This window comes from Callithrix jacchus, chromosome 6 (assembly GCF_049354715.1).
Source record: "Callithrix jacchus isolate 240 chromosome 6, calJac240_pri, whole genome shotgun sequence".
Classification (NCBI taxonomy): domain Eukaryota; kingdom Metazoa; phylum Chordata; class Mammalia; order Primates; family Cebidae; genus Callithrix; species Callithrix jacchus.
This window is the reverse complement of record NC_133507.1, coordinates 73,475,987-73,499,156: the sequence shown is the minus strand read 5'-3', so window position 1 is coordinate 73,499,156 and position 23,170 is coordinate 73,475,987. Positions and strand designations below refer to the sequence as shown.

The following is a 23,170-nucleotide window of genomic DNA, read 5'->3' as shown; positions in this document are numbered from 1 at the left end:
TAGAAACTCTCACTCCAAAATAGATTTGGACTTTGTGCTTTCTCTGTTATGACTGTCATTGTCTTAGTATGGATTCTCAGGAGTGACGTCCAGTCTCCTGATTGCTCTGAATCCAGTCTTCTGATTTCCTTGCTCCCAGATTTACGTTTTTTTTTAGTTTATCTCCCAAGCCTGCTGTGGAAAATGAAAAAGGTCTTTTAAGTTAAACCATGGTTCTATCTAATCCTAGTAGGAATGTTGTGAAGACAAATGTAATGCATATAAATTGACTAGCACAGTCCTTTTAACACAGTATGTAGCAAAATATATGCTTAAAAGCCTTTGTTGACAATCCTTTGTCTAGTGACAAAGTCCAAATTCTTTCGAATCATGTATAAGATTTCTAGAATTTTATCTGCCTTGCTCCATTGAGTCTCATCACCTCCTTACTTAGGATTACTCAGTGCACCCTGGGCCCTAGTCAGACCACACCCTCTTGTTCTGTAAAATGATGTGTTCTCTCATACCTTTATGTCTTTGCTCATAGTCACTCTGTATGTAGTGAACTTTAATGAAAGTTAAACATTGCCTTCCCTAGAAAACCGCCCTGCTGCTTCCTGCCTTCTCTTTCCTTCAGGGGTAACTCCCTTAGCCCCTTGTCCTTATTTGTATCATGTGTGTTTGGTTAGAATGCTCCTCTCTAAGCTATTAGTTTCTTAAAGGCAGAAACCAGTAAGATTCATCTTTGTTTACCTGTGGTCGAATAAAATAGGTGTCCCACAAATGTTTGTTGAGTAAACAAAAACTCCCTGCATATTTGAGTTTCCATATTGCCTTTGTTTGGTGAAATCTAAGTTATATTTTACATATGTTCTTTTTTTATTTTTTTTTCAACTTCTTTTTTTTTTAACAGTGCAGGAAAATTTTCTGATGTAGTGGATGAGTCCAGAAAAAAACTGATGTTGGTGTAGTTATTTAGAATGGGAAACAGCCTTCATCCTGTCTTCTTTTCCTTCTGCTGAGTGACTTTTACTGCTTGATTTTTTCCAGTGATTTTGCTCTCCATTGCCATTGTTTCATGGTGACTTGTAGTCATTAACGTTTTCAGTGGTAGACAAAAGAAATGCAAACAAATTTAATGGGCATTTTCTAGTGCCCACTTAAAATTATAGGATTGCGGTATGGAGCCTTCTAGAACATTGGTTAAAAGTCTAGTCCTTTAGGTCTCTTCAAATATTTGTCTTCTTGGGCCAGGCGTGGTGGCTCATGCCTGTAACCCTAATGGATCACTGAGGTCAGAAGTTTGAGACCAGCCTGGCCAACATGGCGAAACCTTGTCTCTACAAAAATACAAAAATTAGTCAGGTGTGGTGGCGCACGTCTGTAATCTCAGCTTCTCAGGAGGCGGAGGTGGGAGACACATGAAGTGAGACTCTGTCTCAAAAAAACAAAACAAATAAACAAACTACATGAACTAGTTAATTCTACATTCCAAAGAATTAAGGTAATGTAAATCACATGGCAGCAGAATAAATCAATTAAGAGTAGGAAGGGCAAATGTGAAATGAGGGAGCAGGAGTGAGTCACTCTTTAGTGCACATGGTTAGGGAATGGTGGAAAGGGGAGGGTGAAGGTGGGTGGGGAGCTGTGGGACAGTCTGAGCGATAAGGAGACGGTGTAGCATGGGTAAAAGGTGATTTGGGTGACACAGTAGACTCTTGGCCTGTGGTTAGCATGCTCTGTATGAGTGACCAAGCGAGGCCCATTTTGGCCCTTGAGATGGGGTCACTGACCCTCGTTCTACAGTTGTCATCGTAAGGTTAACCAAAGATTGTATGCTTTTATATTTTGACATTAGCATATCTTTCTAGAAGGGACATATTCTTGAGAGTTAGTTTGATTTCTTAAAAAAATTTACTCATAGACTGTTTCCATGGCATTTTGGTTTTTTATTAGTAGTTTTTCCTAAGGTAGATGGTGTCCAGAGTTTGTGATAGAGCCAGAAAGCAACTCCCCACCTTTTCTGGACTAAAAATAAATACCAAGAAGTACTATTCTAAATAGAGGACCAGAAACTACTCGTATGGGTTATAGTTGTCCCAATGACTTGTGTTAATGCAGGCCACAAACCTTTGCTCAGGCTTCTTACAGGGAATGTTTTTAATCTGCCAACTGACAGATTGCTAGAGATAGAGGTATAAACATTAGACTCCACGTGATTAGAACCTGACCTGAAGTGAAAATCCTTTTGCCTCCTTCTGACCTCTGTGACAGGTAACTTGTGACCCAGAGGAGGTAGATATCTGCATTAGATGTTGGGCTTGATATGGATTTAGTTTTGATAGAACACTCTAAGAGTGCCCATTCTATTTGAGTGAATGTTTATTTGGGGGAAAGATGCTAGAGATATGTCAGAAGAGGCCTGCCTATGTCTTTTCAGGGAAACAATGGGATTTATTTCTCCAACCTGTGCATGTTAAGTATACTTGGTTGTTCAGAACAAAGTGCTGGTTAGGCCAAAGCTGGGTTGTGGCTAGATGGAAATTGGCTGCTTTTGTTCTCTCTTGTAGTAATAGTCTTCTATATCACGATTGCCCATGCAAATTTGGATAACATGTGAAAAGGTCAGACCTTATTGTAGGTTTTCAGTAATGTTATGTATTAGCAGTGGGAGTTGTTGGCTAGCAGATATATTTTTATGCTTTATTTATATTATCTCAAATTCTCTGTATAATGTGACATAGATGAGATTTTATAGATGAGGAAACTAAAGCTCGTAGTCACATAGCTAGTAAGTGGCTAAGTTGGAATTCACCCATGGCTGTCTATATCTTCTGTCTCCTACACTGGCTGCCTCTTGCCCTGAATGTTCTAGTGGGGGGTCCTTGGTGTCATCTGAATATGACAAGGACAGCACCCTTTGACTAGCAGGTCCCTGGCTGTGCCTATAGGAGTAGCTGTGTTCCTGCAGGCAAGTACTAAATTATCACAGGGTAGGGAGAGAGAGGGGATGTTGGCCCCCATTTTGGGATGTTCTGTCTCTTCTCTGTGCATCTGTGGACTTCATTTAGGGCCTGACACAGTAGAGGGGCCCCCTGGGTGTGTTAACGAAAGAGATTCTGTAGTTGTGGAGTTGAAATTTGGGAAACACCCAATTTCAAGAAGGTTGATGAGCTTTGCAGTTTCTGATTTGATTTGTTGTTGGGATTTCCAATGTTGCATTAAAACTGTAAATCCCTGAGAGGCTGTACCGTGCAATAACTGAAAATGTAGGGCGAGTGTGAGGTGCAGTTTAACTCAAGCTTAAGTGGTTATTGTGTCCCATGCTCAAGGCAAATTCATTTTAGTTAGGGTGGAGGTTGTTTCAGAATGAGGTAGATAATTCTGTGACATTTTCCAGTTCTTACTCAAAGATTCCTAATAAATTTTAAAGACAAACTATTCTTTTCCTTTTTCAATATGGGTCTTTTACTGTAGTTCATTAAAGATGAGAAAAGTTATATAACAGGAAACTCACTCAAGTAATGGTCAGATGATATGGGATTTGGTCAAATGTCAGCTATCCATCTGCATGGTGCTCTTTGGATTTCTTTTTTCAGGTCTCTTTCTCTTATATGCATGTGGACATGCACACATTCTTTCTTATTACAAGAATAATTCATGCTCATTTTAGAAATCTAGCAAATAATGCACACAAGGAAGAAAATAAAAATGTTTCATAATACTACCAAAGATGAGATTTTTAACATTTTTGGGTATATTCTTCTAGCCTTCACTTAGGAGTTTGTATGTGTGTGTATGCACATATACTTTAAAACAGAAATATATATATATGTATACACACACACAGAGATACTGTTTTATTTATTTTTGTTCTCTTCATAGTTAATTTTCTACTTGTCCATTACCCCATCTCCATCCAGAGTGTAATTAACCCAGAAAGGATTAATTCCTACAAGGTAAAGAAGTTCTAGAATGTATAACTTACTTAAAGGAAATCACTTATTTCTAGACTTTTCTTTATTATGATTCTTTTTGGCATAAAAGTGCTGCTTTTTTAAGTCAGAGTGGGTTAAGGGGATGTTGACGGCAGTCATTTGGCATGGTGACTGCCGTCCATACTCCTACTGTCCAGTTTAGATGGGAAAAATGGTAGAAGGCCTTAGAGCACCAAAGGCCAGGGTTATGGGTCCAACAGTGCCATGAAAAAGGGAATATATAGATCTCAATCTTTTATACTAGGACACCAAGGTCCAGGGAAGTCTGAAGGCTTTGTTCAGGCTGAGACTATTGTAGGGTAGACTGACACTTTAGGTTGCTGACTGCCCATTCTGTGATCTCTGTGAGCACTTGGCTGCTACAGAGTATAATCTGAAAAACACACCATGTTGCTGGCAGCTGCCAGACAAATGACTGAAGGAGTAGGCTCAAGTGCACTGGGCGAGGTCAGGCCCGAAGGTCATTGTGTTGATACTAGAACCTGGTGTTTTGACAGGAATCCTATTAGAAATGCCACTTAGTCACTTACCTCCTAACAGCTTCATGGTAGAAACAGAGGCTCAAACTACGGGCTAAATTTTTTGGATTAAGTTTGAGTTTTACTTAATATTATCCCAATTTTATCTCAGGCATTATCTCAAAATTATTTCAAAATTTATGGTTGAAGAGAGGCTGTTGAGTATAAATTGCTAATGTACTCTGCTGATTTCCATCAGCTATGTGATTTGACTGACAACAGTGTGATCCTAGCCCACTGGGGTCTGGTGAATTGCATCTGCTCAGCCAGAGTGTTCCTTGAGCTGGAATTGAAATGCATGGCCCTTTAGTTTCCAGTGTGACGCCAACACTCAGGCAATTGACTTTTGCTCTTCAGTCTCCAATAGGGGGAAAATTATAAAATAAAATGGGGATAGGGTAGGCATCCTCAAGATTCAAACCCATAAATATAAATAATTGTAATAAATCTTATGCAGTCTCTCTTGCTTATTAAATCTATATTCAGCTGGGTCAATAAGTTTCACACAGCTCTTAGCTTCCTGGACTGTGGTTGGTGGGCAATGTTCTGGGTGCCTCAGCTTTTTGAGATGTGACCTAGGGTTCTTTTCCAATATGAGTCCAAAATCAGTTCAAATTATAATGAGTTGTGGGTGAGAAAAGTCACCTGCAAATATCCCCAGCCCAAGGGGAAATAGAAATATAAAAAAGACTTCTGCTGTTGGCATTTAGGAGGCTCTCTTAGTTGACACACTGTTCATTCTTACCAGCCTGTTAGACTGAATGAGATGAATAGCCTTTCAAGTATGTAAGTTCAATACATGTTTACATTCAAGTTTATCCCTGAAGTATTTGTTTCCCTATTACAGAATCTTGTTTTTGATTGCAGTTGGCATTTTTGCCTGTTTTTTCATATAGTTTGTTAACTCTTTCCTCCTCTCCCATTATGTCCTTTTTTTCCATGCTTTCATCTACTAATTATCAACATGGCTAATGATATCCTAATGAATAAACATCTCTTTCTCTTTACATATATATATATCTATATAGATATATATTATTTATTTATTTTTTGAGACGGTCTTACTCTGTTGCCCAGGCTGGAGTTCAATGCTGGGATCTTGGGTCACTGTGGTTTTGACCTTCCAGGCTCTTTTACTCTCGTTAACGCTATAAGGCATCCTTTGTATTGCAGCTAGGGCATTTCTTCCTTTCTTTCTGAAATATGAATTTCATCATATCATTGTACTAATTACAATCCTCCACTCACTTTTTTTTTTTTTTTTTGAGACAGGGTCTCACTTTGTCACCCAGGTTGGTGTGATCATGGCTCACTGTAGCCTCCAACTCCTGGGCTCAAGCAGGCCTCCTGCCTCAGCCTCCTGAGTACCTGGGACTATAGGTGCATGTTACCATGCCCAGCTCATTTTTTCTACTTTTTGTAGAGACAGGGTGTCACTATGTTGCCCAGGCTAGTCTCAAGCTGCTGGACTCAAATGATCCTCTCACCTCAGCCTCCCAAAGTGTTGGGATTACAGGTGTGAGCCATCACGTCTAGCCTACCCCCAGTTATCCTCTAACCTATTTTTTTCCTAGTAATTCTCACTTCCAAAATATTTAATTTTTATATTTGTTTTTGTCTCTCCCAACTCATGAGAGTAGAGGAATTCCCAGGCCCTGGAACAGTGCTGGGGACCTGGCAGGCATCCAGTCAATCCCAGTTGAATGTACATTGCCTGAACCAATGCTTCTCCTTCTGTCTTCTCCAGTTGGGTAGGGCCTTCAGGGATACTTTCCTGAGTATTTCATGGAACTCTTGCTTTGGTTATATTCTAAGACATTACAATTTTTATCTTTCCTTTGCTAATGGTGTGTTTTCAGTAAGCCAGTTCTCAAGGAATTTTCAAGTTTTTTAGAAGCAGCAGATGGATTTTTTTGGTCCATTTATCTGCAGACATTTCTTTAAATGCAAGAGAGCACATAAAAATTTACTAATTGAGTATTGCCTTGTTTTTTTTTTTTAAGATAATGTGGATCTGTTCAGATGTGGTAGAACTGAAGTAAGAATTTTCTTTTTCTAAGGCCTGGACCGTGTGCATGTATCTGGTTTGACATTCTTAACTCTTTATAAGAGGCTTGGGTTTGTTTCATTCACAGTGTGTATAGCAAAATCCAGATGTTTTTTGGGAAGCTTCACTAACCTGGAACACACAAAAGAAGGGGGTAAAAGGTCCCTGAAAAGTTAGAGCCAGAACATTGAAAATCAAGTGTTAAAATCTAGCAAGTAGCTCCTTTAGCTTTGCTTAGAGCTATTTACTTGTATTTGAAACACAGTTCTAACTAACTTGGCTCTCATTTTTCTAACCACAGTGGTAACAAGTTAGAAGTGAGCTCAAAGATAAACAAGGAAGATTATCATCAGCCTGATAGTTTGGAAGAACCAGGAAAATTTTATAAAGCAGAGAGAGGAAGAGTTCATACAGGAATAGACTGTGACTTGGGACCACAAAATAAAGGGGTTAATAGTGTTGTCACTCCTACTGTTCCTGAGGCCATCACCCTGTCACAGCATGTACATATGGAAGTCATCAATAATTCAATTCATGGTTAATATTCTTTATTTAAGAAGCCAAGCAGGGCGCGGTGGCTCACGCCTGTAATCCCAGCACTTTCAGAGGCCGAGGCAGGTGGATCATGAGGTCAAGAGATCGAGACCATCCTGGTCAACATGGTGAAACCCCGTCTCTACTAAAAATATAAAAATTAGCTGGGCATGGTGGTGCGCACCTGTAGTCCCAGCTACTCGGGAGGCTGAGGCAGGATAATTGCCTGAACCCAGGAGGCGGAAGTTGCGGTGAGCCGAGATGGGCCAGCCTGGGTAACAAGAACGAAACTCTGTCTCAAAAAATAAAAATAAAAAAAAAAAGAAGCCAAAGTGTGACTTACGTTTTTGAAATACAGCATTTTAATCCAAAAGAATAGAGGATTTTTAAAAAATTATATATTCCACTCAGATGTAAACTCCTGGAATGCAGGGATTTGTTTGTGTTTGTTCTCTGTTGTTGGCTCAGTGCCTGACGCATGATGGATGATCAGCAAATAATTATTTAATAGAAGGATGAATGCAAGTTTTAATTATCCAATGGTGCTAAATAAATAGGATATTAAGAGAATGCCACATTTAATGCATGGTTGTTTTCTCCTCTGCATCTATTGAATGAAGAAAAACTAAAGTAATAAACTTTTAAAGTTTAAATGGCTTTGGACATTTTGAAGTCTAACTCATTTATAGTTGGAGTGAGGATCAGCAAGTTCAAATGATTTGTCTGAAATCACAGAGCAAGTCAGTGGAAGAGACAGAATTATAAGACAGTCTTTTCTTCCAGAATACCCCCTGTTGATTTTCTTTTTTAATTTAGAGTCTTGGGAATACAATATAGAAAATTATATATTCTTGGAAAAGAATATAGAGTTTTTTTTTTTGTGACAGAGTCTCGCTCTGTCACTCAGGCTAGAGTGCAGTTGCGCGATATCAGCTCACTGCAAACTCCGCCTACTTGGTTTAAGCGATTCTTCTGCCTCAACCTCCTCAGTAGCTGGGATTACAGGTGCCCACCACCATGCCCAGCTAATTTTTGTATTTATAGTAGAGACGGGTTTTCACCATGTTGGCCAGGCTGGTCTTGAACTCCTGACCTTGTGTTCCACTTGCCCTGGCATTTCAAAGTGCTGGGATTATAGGTATGAGCCGCCATGCCTGGCACACAGCTTTAAAAGGAATATTGAGTAGAACCCTTCAATTTCTATATTTATGCTATTTAATTTTAGACCTGTCACCTCTGTAATATTAGCTGTGTAGTGTATACCCAGCATCTTACGCACAATGACTAGACTATAGATTAGTACTTGAATGATTTTCATGAAGGTGTGTGCCAGCTCTTTTTAAAGAAAAAAAAAAATCTTTGTCTTTCATTTGGAAAGGATGCCTTATTCAAGTAAGGAGAGTAAGGTCTTATGACCAAGACTATTTTAGCCAGAATGACTAAGATAGCAATACAACTCCCCTCATTATTTTTGCATAGGTGAAGGAAAGTACAATATGATTTTCTTCACTTTTTTTTGGAGCAGGGGATGGAGCATTTAGGAAATACATTATTTTCACATACTTTAAATGGGAATTTTGTTAACAGTATGAATTACTTCGATCTGTTTCTCTTGTCTGATTGTTATTTCCTTATGGGTCAGACATTTTTAGGAAGTTTAATCAGTAAGCTAAATATTCTAATACATGATTATTTTGATTACAGTACGTCTCAGGTTTCCTTTTCATATATGCCTCGTATCTATAATTTGGCCCTTTATCGTAGTTCCATTTATACTTACAGATTATTAGATGTACAGAGGAGTAAATTTTAAATGTAAATTTAAATGTTACAGGAGGAAAAAGACTACAGGGTGTAAAAAGTTGTCAGCTTTGTATGCTAGGGACCTTCTCATTGTCAAGGAAGCAGAGTAACTGGTCTCCCCACCCCAGCACATTCATAACTCTCAGTCACCACTTATATATTAAATATATGTGTAGTGATGTAGCTGTAATACAGCTATATTCAAATTGAGAGCTTTCTTTTACAATGTGTAAGTAAATTAACTGAAATTGTTGCGCTATAACTAATTATTATTAAAAACTGAGTCATAATTTTTTTAAAAAAGCTCAGGATTTCTTAAACCATCTTCAACAGATTTCCCCAAATGCATTTGTAATGGCATATAATGCAATTGCAACAGGAACTTTTGAAAGAATTGGTACATTTTCTTCTCCATTTTTTTTTTTTTTTTGAGATGGAGTCTTGCTCTCTTGCCCAGGCTGGAGTGCAGTGGTGTCATCTCAGCTCACTGCAACCTTTGTCTTCTGGGTTCAAGTGATTTTTCTGCCTCAGCCTCCTGAGTAGCCCAGACTGCAGGCACCTGTCACAATACCTGGCTAATATTTTTATTTCTAGTAGAGATGGGGTGTCACCATTTGGCCAGGCTGGTCTCGGACTCCTGACCTTAATTGATCTACCTCCCAAAGTGCTGGGATTACAGGCATGAGCCACCACACCCTGCCATTTCCTTCTTATTGAGTGGTACAAATCATGAACAAAAGCTAAGAAAATCAAAGTCAGATTTTCAGTTTTGAAAGCTTTCAAAAGTTGTGTTTGTGTTTATTACATTTGAAGCCTAATTCTCTTCAGATGTAATATCGTCTACATCTGTGCTATTTTAAAAAGAAGAGATTTCAGAGCAATAATCTTTGAGTTTCTTTAGACGTTTTTGTGTCTTCAAAGAAAAATGCCTAATTCAGTAGTCTTTCCTAATTCGTAGTGCTATATTTCACAAAAACGTGTGCTATTTAAAAACAACAAAACAGATCTCTGATTAAAGTCCAGGTAAATGGAAACTTAATTATCTGAAGCACCCTTTTCTCTGAACATGTTACTTAATTGAAATTGTTTTATGATGTATTTCTTTTGAACAGAGAGTTAAAGTTTGTTATCGCCCATATATGTAAAACTTTTTCATTAGATTGAGTTATTCAGCAGTATTTTGTAACATCTAAGGCCTTTTTAAAGCACACTAATTTATATGGTGAGGTGGACTTCATTTTCTTTCTTTTTTTTTTTTGAGACGGAGTTTTGCTGTTGTTACCCAGACTGGAGTGCAATGGCATGATCTCGGCTCACCGCAACCTCCGCCTTCTGGGTTCAAGCAATTCTCCTGCCTCACCCTCCCGAGTAGCTGGGATTACAGGCACACGCCACCATGCCCAGCTAATTTTTGTAATTTTAGTAGAGACGGGTTTCACCTCGTTGACCAAGATGGTCTCGATCTCTTCACCTTGTGATCCACCCGCCTCGGCCTCCCAAAGTGCTGGGATTATAGGCGTGAGCCACCACGCCTGGCCAATTTTCTTTCTTTTCTTTTCTTTTTTGAGATAGAGTTTTGCTCTTGTTGCTCAGGCTGGAGTACAGTGGCGGAATCTGAGTTCACGGCAACCTCTACCTCCTGGGTTCAAGCATTCTCCTGCCTTGGCCTCCCAAGTAGCTGGAATTACAGGCATGTGCCACCATGCCTAGCTAATTGTGTATTTTAGTAGAGACCGGGTTTCACCATGTTGGTCAGGCTGGTCTTGAACTCCTCACCTCAGGTGATTCACCCACCTCAGCCTCCCAAAGTGGTGGGATTACATGAGTGAGCCATCGTGCCCAGCCTGGACTTTGTTTTCTTATGAAATATTTACAGTATATAATCATCAGCCATGATTGTCATTTCTCAATAAGGCTTTGTTAGTTTTAATAAACTTTGAGGGAAGCCCTGATATGTTTTAATCTTAAGACAGACATTTAACACTCTTTGATTTGCAGCATATATATATATATATATATATATACACACACACACATATTTAAAATATAAATATATATAAAATATATATATATATATATATATATTTTTTTTTTTTTTGAGGCAGCATCTCATTCTGTCACCTGTGCTAGAGTGCAGTAGTACTCTTATAGCTCACTACAGCCTTGAATTCCTGGGCCTAAACAATCCTTCCACTTCAGTCTCCTGACTAACTGGTACTATAGGCACACGCTATCATGCCTAGCTAATTACAAATTTTTTTTTGTAGAGGCAGGGACTTGCTTCCCAGGCTGGTCTTGAACTCCTGGCCTCAAGGGATCCTTCTGCCTTGGTTTCTCAAGGTGCTGGTATTATAGAGCCACCATTCCAGGCCTTTTTCTTGTTTTGATTGACGTAGATTCTATAACAGCATATAAAATGTAAGAGTGTTTATGCTGCCTAAGGAATGTCAACCATTATCTTAACCCAACAAAGGGTTTAGTAAAGGGGCACAAAGACTGAAAGAAGCACAGGACTATGTGGTCTGTATGACTAATGGACTTATTTTGATCAATGAATAACATTCATTGATATCATTCATTGATATCAATGTGATTTATTGATAACATTCCTTCCTCCTCAAGGCAGAACTGAAGTTTTTTTTCCCCCTGTTATGCTGTCTCTTTTTTATGCTAAGTGAACCATTTCTTATTAGTTGATGTATAAATGCAAGTTTGTTTAATTCCATACTAGGCATGCTATCTACTCAGTTCCTTAATCTGACTTGTGTTTTTGTAAGGTGTTGGCATTTTTGTGAAGGATTGATTCAAGTTTTCACTTGGGAGGGACATTTTATTTTGGGGCTCTCAGGGTTACCCTCAATTATGTATATGGTAAGCAAATAAGGCAGAAATAGATTTTAATGGAATATTAAAGATAGGATTGTAACCACCTTAAACACAAATCCATGAGTATATCTAGAGTGATACAGAATATATATTAACTTTGATTTTAAAATAAATTAAAAATGGAATACAAATTCACTTGTATATACTAACTATAGTTCTTTGTGACTTTCACAGCAATTGCATGGAAAGCAAACATAATAGAAACTATTCTATTATGAATCAGGCTGTGATTATTTGCATTTAATGAATAGAATGAGCTTCATTTATTTCTTATAATTCTATAGTGAACCTCATAAAATAAGAAAAAAGGGTCAAATTTGTGAATATAGTTCCAGTGTGCATTTTAGAAATGGTAGAAAGCATAAGTACATTACGTGGCAATTGCCTTGGAAATGGCATATATTTTGTAAAAAAAAATGGGGCTTAAATGCATCACTACCAGAGTGCAAACGTATATCCTTGAGTTCCTCTAAGGCTTCTTCCCTTTCAATGTATTTTTGTTCTAGAAGACTTTGTGAAATAAATGCTTGATTAAGTTATTACATTATATATTAAACTTAACCCCCCATCACACATCAGAAAGCTCCATGCAATAGTGTGTGTGATAAATGTTTTATAAACAGAGACTTTTCACTGACTCACTTTAAATAGTTATTGACCTTATTTTCTCCTTCTTTTGTACCTTTTACTTGCATTTTTTGAACTCTGCCCCTGAAACCAGGTCAACCCATCTCTTAGCCAACTTCTCCTGTCAAGCTTCCAGACTCCTGCCCTCCTTTGAGGCTGAGAAGTGGTCCTGGGCCAACCTCTTTCTCAGTCATCCGTAGCTGTAGGTTTGCTTCTAAAATGATGTAACTGACATAAAGGTGACCCAGGGAGACAAAGAATTTTCTAGTTTTAAGTTATGTGAATTGGTATAAATACAGTGTTTGTTTTCTTTCACTTTCTCTTTGTTTCCCGATTTTTTTTTTTCTCATTCGTCTTTATGAAAATACTCTTCCTCTGTTAAAATTGTTTTCTTTCCCTTGGGGTGGGCCCTTTTGGCAGTAATTGCCTGGGGAAATAAATGGATTGGAAGTGAAAGAACCTGCCCTTCCTGGAAGCAGGCTGGCCTTTTGATAAGGTGTGGAAGTCAGGGACAAAGCTAGAGTCTGGATGCTGTCCCAGCAATGTGTGAGTGTGTTGCTTTAGCTTCCTCCACCATAGTCCAAAATTTGTGTATTTAGAACTTGAGGATCCATTATGTTTCACATGTTTCTGTTGACTAATGTTCTTTGGTTTATCTTGTGTTATCAGGGTAATGCTTTTATCAGTGACTTCAGAAAAGCCCTTTTGTTTGTTGTTTGATATCCTTTTCAGTGTATATATTCTTTAAAACTATACGTTATTGTCTTTGTGTGTTTTTGTTTTTGATATAATAGAGGAAAGGCGAGGCTGTGGCTCATGCCTGTAATCCCAGCACTTTGGGAGGAGAGGCGGGCATATCACCTGAGGTTAGGAGTTCGAGACCAGCCTGACCAACATGGAGAAACCCTGTTTCTATTAAAAATACAAAAATTAGCTGGGTGTGGTGGCACATACCTGTAATCCTAGCTACTCGGGAGGCTGAGGCAGGAGAATCACTTGAATCCTGGAGGCGGAGGTTGCAGTGAGCTGAGATTGAGCCATTGCACCAGCCTGGGCAATAAGAGTGAAACTCTTGTCTCAAAAAAAAAAAAAAAAAAAGAAAGAAAGAAAAACAGAGGAAAGGCTAAAGAAGACTAAAAGTGTCCTCTGTTTTCTTAGGAATTCTTTGATAGGGATCATCTTTTGTGAAGAACGTTTGTGTCAATTTCCTGTTGATTGTTGGCCTTTTAAAAATCCTTTTTAAAAGCCACAACAACGAGAAAGGAGAGTTAACTTTCAGATTATGGACTAGACCTCCTCTCTGTTTCCAGAGAACAGGCTAATGAGCCTCTTCTGTTTGACTATTTTGTTCATTTAGGTCTGACAGCTTTTAAAAAGTACACTCAAGGGCTCTCTGTGTGTTTCTGTAGGAATCACATGTGAAAGATACATGTGTGTAAGTCCTTCTCTGCTTGGCTGGGGGAATGCATATGCAGGCAGAGAGCTAGTCATGATCCCCACAGTAAGGTAAACCTTGGGGAAAGAGTAGTGACTGGTGTGCTTTGTTACTTGTCTGAGTAAGCACTTATCAGCATGTTTGGTGTGTCTGAACTATGAGATACTTCCTTCCAGTGAATTGTACAAAACACTTTTTATCACATTAATTGGAATAATAAAAGGTTTGCTTGCTAAAACACATCTACTTCAAGCCACCCAGAGATCCTGACTTCTAAAGTTAAAAGGGTGCTGGTGGGAAGGAAGATGCATTTGAGCTCACTCCTTCTATTTTGCTGTGGACTTGATTTCAAGGTGTCCATGATTACAGACTCGTTTGCTGGGACCTTCTCTGGTGAGGTCCTATACACTTATTTTGTAAGACTCATGCACTTTTCTTCAACAAGTCATTGAATTTGTATGTGAGTGTGAGGCCTGGCCCTCCGAGTTGTGCCTTCCATGGCTGTGACAGTGTGACACAACTCAAAATAGTTGAAGGAGTGGTTTTGCATGCACAGCTACAGGAGCAGGTGGCTGCACCGCTGAAGGGTAAGAGCGTTTGCTACCTTTGGACCACAGAAGGCTGAGGTAAAGGGCTTAGTGAGTAAAGGGCTACTCTAGATTATGTCTTGGGGTTTTTATTTTATGATTTAAATCCCTTGTACATCTGAATTTCTCAGTGTAGGTGATTGGAAGGGCATGGATCACTTTTATTTTCAATTTTTCTGTGTACATAGAATGTATACATGTTTTAGGGGTACATGAGATATTTTGCTACAGGTATGTAATGAGTAACAATAATATCAGGGTAAATGGGGTATCCATCACCTTAAACATTCGTTATTTCTTTGTGTTATGAACATTCCAATTATACTCTTTTAGTTATTTTAAAAAGTATAATAAATTCATTTTTTTTTTGAGACAGAGTCTCACTCTGTCACCCAGGCTGGAGTGCAATGGCATGATCTCAGCTCACTGCAACCTCCGCCTCCTGGGTTCAAGTGATTCTTCTGCCTCAGCCTCCTGAATACGTATTATAGGTGCGTGCCACCACGCCTGTTTAATTTTTTGTATTTTTAGTAAAGACAGGATTTCACCATGTTGTCCAGGCTGGTTTCAAACTTATGTCCTCAACTGATCTGCGCACCTTGGCCTCCCAAAGTGCTAGGATTATAGGCATGAACCACTGTGTCTGGCCTGATGTCATTCTTTTTTTATGGCTGATACTACTTCATTGTGTATATGTATCACATTTTTATTATCCATTTGTCTGTTGATGGACTCTTAGGATGATTCAAAATCTTGGCTATTGTGGCTAGTGATGCAGTAAACATGGGAGGGAAGATATTCCTAGAGAATATATGCCCCAAGGACAGCAAGGTTATTGAAATTACTCCTCTGTAATTGATCTTTGAGCTGAACTTTCCACCCCTCCACTGGTCATGCATGTAAGGGATGGAGAGAAATATGCTTATTTTTATGCTGGCATAAGAATCACAATCCTAGCTCCACCCCTGGAAGCCTCACTTCCGGGTGAAAAAAAAAAAAATCACAGTTCTGAGAAGTTCCCATTTTTTTCTTAAACTAATGGAGAGCATGGGGAAGTAATTGAGGTTTCTATATAAGAAGCCAGAAAGATTGGAGAGTTTTTGTAAACATAAAGGTGTTACAGCAAAGGGGTCCCCATCCAGACACCTAGAGAGGGTTCTTGGGTCTCACGCAAGAAAGAGTTCAGGGCGAGTCCATAAAGTAAAGTGAAAGCAAGTTTATTAAGAAAGTGAAGGAATAAGAGAGTGAGTACTCCATAGACACAGGGCTGCTGGTTGCCCATTTTTATGGTTACTTCTTGATTATATGCTAAGCAAGGGGTGGCTTATTTTACCCAGTTCCTATTCAACATGGAATTGCTCTGGTTCACAGGCCTCTGGCAATGGGACCCAGGACTTATTCCACGGAGGAGTGATAAATCTATTTGCATAGATTTTTTTTTAAACATCTGAATTATCTTATTTTATATATTTTTTAAGACACGGTTTTGCTCTGTTGCCCAGGCTAGAGTGCAGTGGTATGATCATGGCTGATTGAAGCCTTAACCTCCTGGGCACACATGATCCTCCTACCTTGGGCTCTTGAGAAGCAGGGGCTAGAGGTGTGCTCCACCATGCTCTGATAATTTTTAAATTTTTAAATAGAGATGGAGTTTTGCTTTGTTGTCCAAGCTGGTCTTGAACTCCTGACATCAAGTAGTCCTCCTGCATTGTCCTCCCAAATTGCTGGGATTACAGGTATGAGACACTGGCCCAGCCTATTTGCATGATTCTTACTTGTGCTAGGTTTATATTTTGAAAAGTAAGCCTGCTGGAAGAGAGAAGATAAGACAGGAAGATGAGGAGAGTGAGTACTTTTCAAATACATTTCAGAGGTCAGGAAGTGCAGTCAGGTTCTGGAGTAAATTTGTTTATGCATATGCCTTGCCTTGCCTATGAATGGGAGGAGGCAGAAGGGTTGGGTGCACTCAGGGACTTAAATGAAATAGGATGTGAGTTGTTTGTTAAAGTCACTCCATCTATACAGGGAGCCCACAAGGACATCTAAGAATTCAGCTGAGCCAGATAAGTTGCAGCAGTCAGCTACAAACAAGGGTCAGCAAACTTTGAGAAGTGGCAACTTTAGTTTTTGTTTGCTGGCACTAAGTACATTTTATTGTGTAGCGATTACAACTGTCAGTTCTAGGCAAAAGTTTCTTTAGTACCTATTACTCTTTGGAGTTTTAGACCCACGTATCTATATGTTTTCTATTTTCTGTGAGTAGATGTTCTGTCAAGATCTCAAATTTTATTTTATTTTTTTTGAGACGGAATATCACTTTTGTTGCCCAGGCTGGAGTGCAAAGGTGCGATCTCACAACAACCTCCGCCTCTCAGGTTCAAGTGATTCTCCTGCCTTAGCCTCCCGAGTAGCTGGGATTATAGGTGCCCACCAACACACCCGCCTAATTTTTTTGTTTGTTTTTGTATTTTTAGTAGAGACAGAGTTTCGCCCTGTGGGCCAGGCCAGTTTCGAACTCCTGACCTCAGGTGATCCACCCACTTCAGCCTCCAAAAGTGCCGGGATTACAGGCGTTAGCCACCCCACCCTGCCAAGATCTCCAGTTTTCTTAGTTGCAAGCTCAGCTTCTCTTCTTCCTTAAACCTGCTTCTCTTTCTAGATCTTAATATTGAAATGTTGGGGCCATTTTCCAGCTGCGCAAACTAAAACCCCTTATTGTGTTCAGTCTCTTCCTGTTGCCTCCTGTAACAGCGGTCTTTTCATCCTCTCTAATTGAGTGCTGTCCTTAGAGATTTTTGGAAAACATCAGTCTCTAGATTTGCACTCTTTAATGTTGCCTTAAACCAGGCTCTCCTCTCATATGAGGTCTATTTCATTGCCCTCTAATTGGTCTCTCTGTCTTTGTAAGCTTCAACACAAAAATCTGCTTGACTACTCTTTACAGAGCATTAGACAAAATGTCTTACTTCCCTAATCTACAGTTTCTCTCCCCATTGCCAACAGGATCTCATAGATGTATTTTACTTCACATGTACACAGTCTTCCTCTCTCTTGCTCCCTGGACTTCTTTTTAAACCCCATTTCTAGCTGTATACCGTCTCCAGCCAAACCAGATAACTACTTGTATGCCTAGAACGCACCATGATGCTCCCCTTTCTCCTCCAATTGTCTTTCTATATAATGTCCCCTACTCACTCCCCTCCAAATTCCTTTTTATCCCTTCAAGACCCATCTCCAAAATCCTATCTTCTCTGAAGCCTTCTTTAATTCTTTCAGTCAATTTCTTGCAACATTAAAATGATAGAGCATCTTGCCTTTTTTTAGACTATTTATAACATTCAGTATAGCACAACTAGTTATAAGACAGAGTTCAGAGTTCCAAGACACATTTTGATATTTAATGCTACACATAGATGATATATTCCTTGTGGACAGTTAGTTGATAAACTCACAGGTATATTCAGTTGAGCACCATTTGTTTAGGTTTTGCCAACTGAACTGGTGTTCTCCTTCCAAGAAATAGAGTTAGCTCTGGTTTGTTGTCAATGCAGCAGCCAGTCCTGAGTCAGCACGTATGTGATTTAATTAAAAGGCTATGAAACATGGTGTGAAGCTGTAATAAATAAGCTAATTCTATTTTTTAATATTTTTTCCCCTTTGGCTTTCTTGAACTTTTATTGCAGAAGTTAGTAAAGATTTGTGTATATTTTTGGTCCCCTTCTTTGCTAGTTTCCTAGTAAAGCTGTTACTTAGAAGGAAATAATCTTTTTTTTCTTTGTAATCATTGTGAAAACGTTTCTCCTTACAATGGTAAATGGGTACATGTTGTCCACAGCATGATTTATATTTATATAGTTCTAAATTTCTTTCAGAATTAGAGCAAAGTTCTTTTTTCTTTTATTTTTTTGAGACAGGGTCTTACTCTGTTGCCCTGACTGGAGTACAGTGGCACCATCTCGGCTCACTGCAGCCTCCGCCTCCCAGGCCCAAGGGATTCTCTTGTCTCAGGCTCCGAGTAGCTGAGATTATAGGTGTGTGCCACTATTGCCCAGCTAATTTTTGTGTTTTTAGTAGAGACAAGGTTTCAGCATGTTGGCCAGGCTGGTCTCGAACTTCTGACCTGAAATGATCCACATGGCTCAGCCTCCCAAAGTGCTGGGATTACAGTCATGAGCCACCACACCTGACCCTAAAACAAAGTTCTTACATTACCTGGCAGATTACTAGTAGATACTCTGCTAGAGACTTCTTCATTGCCTTAGAGATTAACCCAAATGCCAAGGGACTGAATGTTTTGGGTGATTGAGAACAGGGCCTTCTTTTGGGAGTAACAACAAAATATGGTATAGCTTTTGGAGAGAAGTTGCCTTTTGAGACCAAAGGCAGGGCAGAACCACCCAGGGGTTAAGAACGTAAACTCAGTCATGTTTTCTCGCTTACTAAGCAGTGACTTGGGGAAATCCCCTATTTCCTCTGAACTACCACTGCCCCTCTTATGAAATTAGATGTTGTGAGGGTGAAATGAGCTGATGTGTATAAATAATTAAAAGCACAGTATCTGTTACATAGTAAGTAATAAATGGCAGTGATTGTTATAACATTCATAACAATTTTAGGATTGATATGATAATCTTAGGGAATTACCTAGGAATGATAATCTTAGGGAAGCTAGGTGAAACTGACCGATTCCTGCCTCTGTTTTGAGTTGGCCAGATGACCACACAGAAGGATTTGATCACAGTAGAAGTAATGAGCCCCAAGCTTACTTTATTTTATGAAATTTTTGAAAAAGGAAAACTCTATTGATTATAGTGGATATTATTACTAAGTCTGCAAGATGATATGAGAATGTAGTTTTTTGATAGTATTAAGTGGCTCATTGGAAAAATGCATGAAGAGCTACCCCTTTGCAAGTTTGGGTCTCAGACAAATCAAATTAAAACAATACTGTAAGGTAGGCAGGTGACATAGGAACCCACACATTTGGAAATACTAGCCTCAAACTTAACTGGCTGAATGGACATCTCTGACAGTGAAACATTTTCATTGACTGTGTTATATATATAACATCCCTCAGTTGGCCATGTGTGGTATCCTTTGTGAGGTCAGCAATGACATTATCAACAAGACAGAAGCAGTGATAAGTCAATCAGTCATAACACTTATATCCAAGGGACCACCATGTTGCTGTCTATGAGTTAGGCATGTGCATTGTTTAAGGTAAATAGAACTAGGACTTTGTTCTGTGTCCAGTTGTTGGAGGAACCCAGTTAGTCTTGAGATAGCATGCTATCTCTTGGCTGCTAGGACTTCCATTGTTGTGTGATAGGCACCCATGTGAATGTTTACAGTAGTACCTTGATTGGTGATAGTGAGCTATGACAAATGGGTACCTGCTAAGTTACAGTGTTTACTATCTCAGCAACCTAGGATATAAGGTTTTGCCTAGGGTTAATGGAATGATGAATGGAGGCCCCTATCTAGCATACACCAACTATCCTGCATAATGTGGGAAAGAGAAGATGGTTGATATAGCAATGGGATGATAAAGAAGAGACCTCTAGGAGCAGAGTACATGCTTGTGAAATATTTTACTGTTAAGAATCTTTAAAAATTTTTTTGAGACAGAGTTTCACTCTTGTCCATGCTGGAGTGCAATGGTGTGATCTCAGCTTACTGTAACCTTCGTCTCCCAGATTCAAGCGATTCTCCTACCTCAGCCTCCTGAGTAGCTGGGATTACAGGTGCCCGCCACTATGCCTGGATAATTTTTGGTATTTTTAGTAGAAACAGGGTTTCACTATGTTGGCCAGACTTGTCTCGAACTCCTGACTTCAGGTGATCTGCCTGTCTCAGCCTCCCAAAGTGCTGGGATTACAGGTGTGAGCCACTGCACCCAGGCGAAAAATTTTTTTAGAGACAGGATCTTGTTCTGTCTCCCAGGCTGGAGTGCAGTGGCACAATTGCAGCTCACTGCAACCTCAAACTTGTGGACTCTAATCCTGGGAAGAATCTTAATTAAAAACACAAGTTTTAGAATTTAGGAGTTTGTCAGAATGAGATCAGAAGAAAAAAATTTTTTAAATGCCACCAAGTTTCAGTAATTTATAGTATTCCAAAATGAGTTTTCTATAGAATTGTAATTATCAACTGTATTACAATTCTTTAGGATAATATGATAATGGATACAGTTTATTCAATATGAACCAAAATATTTAACTGTATTATAATTTTTGTTGAGATACTGGTTTTTTTAGTATCCTAAGTTAAAACTATCTTTATAATAAATTATCTTCTTGAGTTGTGAGATATCAGTAGAATGTAAGGTGTGTTGTGCAGACAGGTCAGAGCTCCATCCCTGCAAGGATATAGGGTAGTGGCTTCCCTGCTTTCCTGCTTTTGTGAAAGGAAAGTTTTAGGCAGGTCAAATTACTTAACCCTAGAAATTTTTAGTTGATCGCACAGGGTTATCTTTTTACATTTAACAGAGTAAAAGTGGAAAAAAGGATTTTTGGTGGAATTTTTGTTTTTATGCAACCTTTTTAGTTTCTGAAAAAGTTAAAGAATAATTTTTAAGTCCTCAACAAAACTTTAGAAAATTTCATTATCAGTCCAGTTGTGGAAAACAAATGGGAGGAAAGGTAAGAGTTAAGACAATGCAGAACTTTAGAAATATTCAGTGGAGTCGTGGTTCATGTTTGTAATCTTAGTACTGTGGGAAGCCAAGGAAGGATATTGCTTGGGCAACAACCTTGTCACTCCGGGGGGCGGGGGGGGGGGGGGGGAAGAAAGGAAGAAAGAAAAGAAAGAAAGAAAGATTAGCTATGCATGGTGGTGTGCACTGGTAGTATCAGCTACTTAGGAGAAACGCTTGTCCAGGAGTTTGAGTTTACAGGTAGTGATAGTTGAGCCACCACACTCTGAACTGGGTGGCAGAGCCAGACTCTGTCTCTAAAAAAAAGAGAGAAAAAAATATAAATACAATGAGCCGCCACAAATATACAGTGAGTGCTTGAACTGGAGGGTTTTCTCTTAAAATTTTGGTGTCATGCAACTCTGACTGGAAGAAAACTTTTTTCTTTTTGTTAAGTTCCCCTAATGAAAGAAATTGGGTTAAATTGGTCAGTTTGTGAAAGCATTAAGGTGTGGTATTCCCTGACTTCTTATCTGCAAAGTATACTCTTTTTTTTTTTGAGATGAAGTCTAGCTCTGTCATCCAGGCTGGAGTGCAGTGCGATCTCAGCTCATTGTAACCTCTATGTCTCAGGTTCAAGTGATTCTCCTGCCCCAGCCTCCTGCGTAGCTGAGATTACAGGCACCTGCCACCACGGCCTCCCACAGTTCTAGGTTTACAAGCGTGAGCCACTGTGCCTGGTCGACTCAATGATAGAAATATAGCTTTGCGGGTTTTTGGTTCTAGTGAAAACTTCATTAGAAAGGGAAAAATTGGGGAAGGGAGTTGTGCCACAATTTGAATTAAAACCTTGCCAAAGAACCTGAAGCAGTCTGATGTTTATTGTCTGGTTCTACTGGTTCTCCTGGAGGAGAGGATTAGGTGTTGAATAAATTTGCAAGTGTAGCATGCAGTTTTCTCAAATACCGAATGACATTTCTTTTCACAGTTCTCTTCACTTTATACTGTTTAAATATCCTCAGTTGTCTCTTCATTTGCTTTCCTTTCTTTAATTCCTGTCAGATCAGAAAGTCACTTTTACATAATCACTCCCCTTGTCTAGACTTTTTCGGCTATTTCTTTTGAGTTGCAGTATACACATTGGTATGTTAGTAATTTCCTTATTTTATGTTTTCTTTTCTAGTTTAACATAGTTTCATAATTTACACAGTGTCTTTTTATTATTGGGATGGTTATACGATAACCATCCCAATTAACATCTTTTTGTTTCTTTTTTTTTTTTGTAGGCTAAGAAATGGCATTTCAAAAGGCAGTGAAAGGGACGATTCTTGTTGGAGGAGGTGCTCTTGCAACTGTTTTAGGACTTTCTCAGTTTGCTCATTACAGAAGGAAACAAGTAAGTAACTGTACTTGTGTTGATTACAGTATGCAACCTAAATCTGCTAAAGAACTGTCTATGGGAAGTGTGTGCACTAACGGTTTTGTTTAGAAATTACTTGCGAAGTTTCTCAGTTTGATCTGAAAGATACTAATTTAGAACACTGCCTTAATGATCCTGGAGAACTGTGTGTATCTCCTCTTTTAAAAAGTGAATTTCTTTTTCAGGAAGCATTATTTAGCCTCTGTTTTGGCTCTTTGCTTTTTAAAAGACTGCTTCATTTATGAGTGCCAGGGTTTCTTCATTTAGACTTTCCTTGTCTAATTCATCGAAATGTCTGGATACCTTCTATGTTCCTGCCAAAAGTTTTTCTTATTAGAAGGCGGGCAGCTGAGAAAGGAAATGGAAAAGAAAAGGCCCAGCTGAATCCTGGTTTTATTTCTTCAAGGTTTAGTTACTTATGCAGTATTACTTTGCATCACATAAAAATTTTAATGGAGGAAAGCCATGAAAATGAGATTGATACGAAGTTTCCAAATATTATTAAGTGTTCAGTTTATTTTCTTTTTTTTTCTTTGCATTATAACTGTGACTTCCCATAGTTCAAATTGATGCCAGGAAATAACTTTGCTGAATGGCTTTGTTCTTTTCAGACTTGAAAGGCTGGCAGCCACCTTAGTAATTAGTATCAGTCTCTTGTTCCCTCTCTCCCATGTCATTAGGACATTTTGTGATACCAGCTGT

The 23,170-nt window shown here is 38.9% G+C and overlaps 1 protein-coding gene across 9 annotated transcripts in view; it reads left to right on the top strand.

The window, feature by feature from the left end:
• Nucleotides 1-23,170, top strand: part of GPD2 (glycerol-3-phosphate dehydrogenase 2) — a 150,906-nt gene that overhangs the window by 18,950 nt on the left and 108,786 nt on the right. For 6 of the 9 annotated variants that reach the window (XM_054257614.2, XM_078327724.1, XM_078327725.1 and 3 more), the window contains exon 2: nucleotides 22,335-22,444. The exons of 2 other annotated variants lie outside the window; for them this stretch is intronic. In XM_054257614.2, coding sequence (XP_054113589.1) covers nucleotides 22,343-22,444 — 102 coding nt within the window. In that variant the 5' untranslated portion in view covers nucleotides 22,335-22,342. Of the gene's footprint in view, nucleotides 1-19,565; nucleotides 19,635-22,334; nucleotides 22,445-23,170 lie in introns of those variants that run through there. One more of the 9 variants, XM_035304857.3, reaches the window with a different exon arrangement.